At 39.0% G+C, this 7,498-nt stretch overlaps 1 protein-coding gene across 1 annotated transcript in view; it reads right to left on the reverse strand.

The window, feature by feature from the left end:
* The window catches only part of LOC122554717 (E3 ubiquitin-protein ligase RNF220-like), a 125,106-nt gene that overhangs the window by 90,889 nt on the left and 26,719 nt on the right, over positions 1-7,498 (reverse strand). The window contains exon 3 of the mRNA XM_043700094.1: positions 6,389-6,527. Coding sequence (XP_043556029.1) covers positions 6,389-6,527 — 139 coding nt within the window. The remainder of the gene's footprint in view (positions 1-6,388; positions 6,528-7,498) is intronic.

The raw sequence follows: 7,498 nt of genomic DNA on the forward strand, positions 1-7,498 counted from the left end.
GGTCATAGACAGAGAACACAGGGGGCCAACACCTTCAACATATTGTCTAGCTATCACCATTGTTAACAGCTAACCCGAGAATGCAACTTTTAAACAAAGGTTTTGTGATTTACACATGAAAGAAGTGAAACTATCACTGTGTTCTAACAGATGAAAGGCTTAGCAGACAACCAATTTTTCAATGTATAATTTCAGTTACATCACACTGCAAATTTTTGCTATAAATTCTGTGTTACGATCGAGCCCTTCACTATCACCTGATGAAAGAGCTTCGCTCCGAAAGCTAGTGTGCTTCAAATTAAACCTGTTGGACTATAACCGGTTGTTGTGTGATTTTTAACTTTGTACACCCCAGTCCAACACCGGCATCTCCAAATCATAACTTCTGTTTCCATATTTATAACAGCACTTGAAAGAAAATAATGCTTCAATTCTCAACATCATGAAGTGGTTCCTTGAAGATTTTGCTAAGTGAATATTCTTTTATTTTCATGGTACTTAAGAACACAGACTTGTTCTTCAACTGACATGACAGGCCCAGCTGTGAAGCACAGCTGACACATACTCTGAAGCTTTCATTAGAAAAATGGTTCAAATTGATCACAGCCCTTGTACCTGCAATCCCCCTAGCAGCTCCCACTAGACACTGCTTTTTCAATATTTTATAACTTCTGAAATGAGACACTGTGCTCCTTGCCCTACCTCATTTAGGTAAAACAAGGGAGCTAACGGGGAATTTTGTTTGACAAGCTCTCATTTCTCAGCTCTTCTGCCCTCAGTGAGCCAGAAGTAGAGTATTGCTAAAATTACATTCCCTACAACTGGTCAAGTAAAGGTCAAATACTAGCGATGAGAAAATGGTTGAGATTTGACAGGTTTCTTTAAAGGAAAATTACCACCTGATTTTTATTCTTTCACACAGATTTTTACAGAAGAAAGTCTTATAGTTTTGCAGTATGTTAACTATGAATGTTTTTATTTCTAATTTGCCTTTGGATGAAGAAAAGCAAATGCTCAAAGCATCAAGAAATATATCCCCAATGCAGGGTAAACATCACATGCCACCATAACCCCACTGATTCCCACAGTCACCTTGACTATACTTCCTCCTATCCGGTTTCCCGTAAGGGATCTTTTTCATTCTCCAGTTTCTCCAACTCCATCACATCTGACAATGCTACCTTCTATACTAGAACTTGTGACAAGTCCTCCTTTTTCTTCAACTGAGCTTTCCCCTCTCTCACGGTTGACAGAGACCCAACCTTGTCAGTTCCATTTCACACCCTCTTCCCTCACGGCTACCTTTTCTTTATGGAATCATGTTAAGCTTCTCCTTTCCCTCCACCTACTTCAACAGCATCCAAACTCCACAAATTATCCAATGCACCTCAAGCATGATGTCATTACAAACATGTCTCCCCTCTATAGTTCCAAAGGTAGGACTCCTTCTGCAATGCCCTGGCCTACACCTCAATCATATTCAACATCACACCCCTTTCTTAAGCACCTTCCCGTGCAAGCACAGATGATACCTAATCCTTTTCCATCATCCAGAGGCCCAAAACTACTTCTAGATGAAACAGATATTCAGTTGCACTTCTTTCAATTTAGTATTCTGTTTTCATTGCTCATAATACAATCTTCTCTAAGTGGAGACACCAAATGTAATTTGGATTAACTGCTTTGTGAACGCGATCATTCACTTCGCAGGCATTGCTACCAGTTTCTGGTTGCTCTCATTTTATTCTCCATCCTCTTAAGACTCTCCACATTGTATACTGGGCTTTATTGGAACACACAATAAGGAGCACCTCAACTTTCTACAGCCACATTGGCAGGCTTCTGGTTCAACTCTGAATTCAACAATTGCAAACTATTACCCTTGTCTCCATTTTCTTTGGACAGCAGCTAGTAGTGATGATTCTACTATTTATACTTACATTTATCTTAGATCCAGCTGTAGTTTCTTTACTTAACTCAATACCACCCTGCTTTAAACCTGCACCATGAACATCTCTGCATTCCAAAGACCTTTTCCTTCATTCTTCCTCCCTCAACTACCGTGGGTCTCTGTACTTATTTAAAACCTGCAACATAACTAGCATTTTCTGTTCTAACAGGCCATAGGTTTAAAACGTTAACTTTGTTTTATCTTTCATAGCTGCTGCCGTGACCTGCTGATTATTTCTAAAATTTTGTTTTTATTTCACTTTTGTACATTCAGCTGCTGATTTTGATAGCTTATAATTAGAAGGCCGCCACAAATTGTTCAGAATGTATTTTCTCAGTCTGCACTAACAGGGCCAGTTAAACAGAAACAAGGGGCAGGAGAAGGCCATACAAATCTGCTCCGCCATTCAATATAATACTACGATTTTCTCCCCATACCATTTGATGTCATTAAAATCTAAAAATTTGTCTCTTTCTTGAATGACTTGGTCTCCACAGCCTCTATAATAAGAGAATTCACCTTTGAGTGAACATATTCTTCCTCATCTCAGTCCAAAGTGGTCTACCCCATAAACGAAGTCTGTAACCCCTGGTTCTGGACTCCCCAACCAGGGAAAAGATGCTCTCTGCATCTCGTCTGTCCTGCATGGTTAGAATTTTATACATTTCAATTAGATTCCCTCTCTTTCTTCTAAACTCTAGTGAATACAGGCCCCGTCGAACTAATCTTCCTGATAGCATGTACCTGCCAATCCCAGTATCAACCTAGCCAACTTCTACTGCACTCCCTCAATGGCAAGTTTAGCATTTTTTAGGTAGGGAGTCCAAAAAGATGTATAATTCTCCAAGTGGGTCTAAAGGGGAAAGATGGTGGTGTAGTAGTAATGTTGTTGAACAAGCAATACAGAGGCCTGGCAGGGATCTGGTTCATAAATGCCCTTTACTGAAGGAAATCTACAGCCTTTACATGGTCTGGCCAACATGCAATTCCAGACCCACGCAAAGTAGTTGACTCTTAACTGGGAAATTAGGAAGGGGCATTAAATGCTGGAACTTGCCAACAATACCTACATTCCCTGAACAAATTTATAAAAAGGTGTTCATTCATCATAACCGCAGCAATACAGCCTCTTATCGACTTACTCAACTTGTCTACGTCATCTTGAAGCCTCCTTAAAATTCACAATTCCGCTCAGTTTTGTATCATCAGCAAACATGGAACTGTTGCATTTGTTTGGTCATTTATATACATCACCCAAGAACTGAACCTTTTGGTACCCCACTAATCACTGCCTGCCATTCTGAAAAAGACCTATTTGTTCCCACTCTCTATTTCCTGTCCGTCAATCAATTCTCAATCCATGCCTATACAATACATTACTCCCTATCCCATTTGCTTTAATTGCACCTTTTAACCGCTTTCCAAAAATTCAAATACACCACATCACTGGTTCTCCCTAATCTATTCTCTTAGTTATATCCTCAAAAAGTTACAATAAATTTGTAAAGAATGATTTATCTTCTATGAACCCATGGTGACTTGGTCCACCTCGTTAATGATTCCCAGGTGAGCTGTTACCGCATCTTCTAGGATAGATATTAGCATTTTCCTCAGTACTGATTAGAGGCTAAACTGATTTGTAATTCTCATCTTTTTTCTCCTTCCCTTTTTAAATAGTGGGGTTATATGGGTCACCCCTCAATCTGCAGGAATTGCTCCAGAGTCTAAAGAATCTTAGAAGATGACCACCAATGCATTCAATATTTCTAGGACTATTGATGGTCATTTGTCAACTCCTAGAGACCAATTAGTATCGATGCTCCATTGTTGCAATCCACCACAGAGGCAAAGGAACAGTTCGATGAGGAGCTTAATATACTAAAAGCGCAATTTCCAGGGCAGAACAACTTTACCTACAGGGGATTTCTAAGTAACAGTAACTGTAGAACAATACTGATGGCATTGATTTCTCAGACCCCAGGATCTATGATGAATCAACAAAGACAGAAGCTACTTGAAATTTGATTAATGGACTTGGGCAACATGATGGCACAGTGCCTCACAGCAGCAGAGTCCCGAGTTTGATTCTCACCATGGGTAACTGTTTATGTGAAGTTTGCACATTATCCCCATGTTTGCATGAGTTTCCTCTCAATGCACCTGCTTCCATTCACAGTCCAAAGATGCGCAGGTTGGGTGGATTAAGTTTGGGTATTACAGGGAACTGGGTCTGGGTGGGATGCTCTTTGGAGGGTCAGTGTGGATTCAATAGGCCGAATTGCCTCTTCCCACGCTGTAGAGATTCTATGACATAAGGACAATACACTGCAAGGCTATAAGGATAGAAAGGGTGAATGACACTGAGCTATCATGGACTGGATGGGCAAAATGGCCTCTTTCCATGCTGTATTAATTCAATGAAAAAAGGCAAACAGAAACAAATAGCTCAGCTGGGTTAGAAAAGGACCCAAAGAGAACACAGCCTAGCAAATCATTCACACCTCAGTTCAGTGCCTTGCTTCGCACAAATGCAGCAGGGACTGTATGACAGAGTGAGGCCCCTGAGCCTCACCGTTCATACATATTTCATACAAAATTGACCACCACCACAGTACAAACCCATCATCCTATGAGTCAGACGGTGGTTTCCACGAGTGATCATCCAATATCTTCCAAGTTCCTAAAAAGAATGCTTTCAGTACTAAGCAAACCAGTTTCCCCGCTGTCCACATTAATTAAACTCTAGATACAACTCTTAAACAGATCATCCCAGAAGAGGTTTGTAGAAATTTCAAGAAGAGGCTTATATTTTCCAATTCCACTACTTCTCAAACATTTTATTTGTAAAAAAAAGTCTAGCTTGGATTGAACAACCCTAATGGAGCACCCAATCCCGTACAAAAGAAGAGGTTGAGAAGAAAGCCACAGTTCAGTTGGCAAAACCTGCCAGTTGGTAAGAGAATATCTAATTATTTTAGGAAGATAATGTTATTAAGAATAGAATGATTTGAGACCATCCCGGACTCAGGTTACATTTGAACTGAATACAGAATACAGCCTTATTTACAGTGACCTATCAATCAATTTGAATCAAGAAAAAAAATACAATTTTGGCCAGCTACTAACATTTACAGTGGAAAAATGAATGTTAACGGTTTTAGTTTTCTTACATTCTTAATTTAAAACTATTCCTTATGTTAACTGTTTTCAATTATAGTGCAGAAGTATTCAATGTTAAATATCAATCTTGCAATACTGACAGAAATGATCCAAATGGGATGAAAGAGGGTTAAAGATGGTGCAACAGCAAGTGTTAGTAGGAAGAAAATAATGAGAGATGGGAGGGTAGTTGAGGGGCAACACAAAGATAAGTGGAAAGAATTGGCTGAGGACACTATTTTGCTGGAGAGAAAAATATAGCTTGTTTTTTTTTTCCCCTTCAGTTCTAGAAAATCTGTTTGAGACATTAAGTAGTTGCAGAAAATTGTATCAAATAAATCCTTTACAATTACAACCATTACTTCGACACATCTATCTAATGGATACCATTGGAATTGGTAATATTTTGAGACTATATCATTCCAGTCATTAGTGCATGTTTACGCATTAATCTGAGCTGACAATTCAACATATAATGAAGTATGGCTGCATTCTCAAAAGTGTTCCTTTCCTGATGAGAGTACAATGATACCTCTTCGAATTGTTCGAGTGGACAAAACAGATTTCTTACAGTGCCCTGGTCAACATTATTCTCTTAAATGTCATGGTAAATTGTCCACAGTGTCCAGGGATGTGCAGGCTAGGCGGATTAGCCATGGTAAATTTGGAGTTACGGGGATAAGGTGGGGTCTGGGTGGGATGCTCTTTGGATGGCCAGTGCAGACTCAATCGGCCGAATGGCCTTTTTCTGTATTGTAAGGATTCTATGAAATAACACGAGCAATAAGAAAAAAAACCTGTCTGATCATTTCCCTGATTTGCCTTTTGTTCACCTTGCTATACCCCTGTGAAGTCCTTCAATTTGTCCTGTGAGAGACATTGATGTCCCTTAGAAAAGTTTGCTCTGTCTTTATCTCTTTCGAGAGAAAATAGGTTATGACACCAATCTTTAAACCAACATTTTACCACAAACAATCTCTGCATATTTTCATTTAAATCCTGAAATTTCTTGACTCCATTCAGACCTTTATCCCATCTGGGTCTAGACTGGACCAATACAATGATCCTAAACACACACCATATAGTTGGAAACTGTCAATCAAGTGCACTTGCACTTAAAGTTCAAAGCACTGAGAAGCTTCAAATAATTTAAAATGATTTATACCAAAGTTTTAATTTAAAATTAGACTTTAGGGGAGGAAAAAAAAGACTTCACACAAATCAATTTAAAATTTAACTAACAGCAGCAACGTTCAAAACATTCATAACATTGCATACCTCGAAAGCCACCTTCCAATAAAGTTGTAGCTCGTATTCTCTTCTGCCCACACCATTCGTACTCTTCAAACCTGTTCACACTTCCACTCTCATTTTCTATGTCCACTGACTCATCATCATTTGTGCAAGAGCCATCTCTCTGTGGATTGAAATAAACTGTTTAAGCCAGTTTTGGAAAACGGCTTCCACTACTTTAAGTTTCATACAAGTGTCACTTCAGGTTTTTTCATTAACATCAACCAGTGATAGAGAAAATTATCTCTTCCTTTTCAGTAAACTTGATGACATTTGACACAAATATATCACAAATAGGAGTCATATGAAAAGAAAATATACAATGATAGTTGTTTATCAAACAAGAAAACCTGATGTTCCAATTTCTTTTATTAAGCTAAAAATCTTTGTCTTCAGCAACTTATTACACAACTCCTGGTCTTTTCTGAAACAAACTAAGATTAGTTGAATGTGCACTCATTGAACTTTAAACGCTACATTTCCTGGTATGGTTTCTTCAAATTAAAATTTTACAAATACTGTCCAATGAATAGCATAGCCTAGCACACTTAATGAGTCTAATCTTCAATTTCAAAACAAATGTATGATAGAGGTTAATTTAACAGGTTGTCGAATGTTTTAATATGTTTTCACTTCAGTCATTAGTAGCAGTTATACAGGGCTGAAACGTCAATACTATTAATCCTGGTGAAAAGACAACTACCATTAAGTGTATCTGTAGTTTACAATGGCATCATGGTTGACACACACATGGTGGACCAAAGGGCCTGCTCCTATGCTGTACTGTCCTATACAGTCAGTTCTTCTATAACGTGATGGTTGCATTCTTGCGCAACCCCACATTATAGAAAAATCACGCTTTAGAAGTAGCGCTTAATGTATTGGCAATGTAATGGTGTTGAAAATGTGTTGCTGGAAAAGCGCAGCAGGTCAGGCAGCATCCAGGGAACAGGAGAATCGACGTTTCGGACATAAGCCCTTCTTCAGGAATGAGGAAAGTTTGTCCAGCAGGCTAAGATAAAAGGTAGGGAGGAGGGACTTGGGGAAGGGGCGTCGGAAATGGGATAGGTGGAAAGAGGTCAAGGTGAGGGTGAT

Source organism: Chiloscyllium plagiosum, chromosome 11 (genome assembly GCF_004010195.1).
Source record: "Chiloscyllium plagiosum isolate BGI_BamShark_2017 chromosome 11, ASM401019v2, whole genome shotgun sequence".
Taxonomy (NCBI): domain Eukaryota; kingdom Metazoa; phylum Chordata; class Chondrichthyes; order Orectolobiformes; family Hemiscylliidae; genus Chiloscyllium; species Chiloscyllium plagiosum.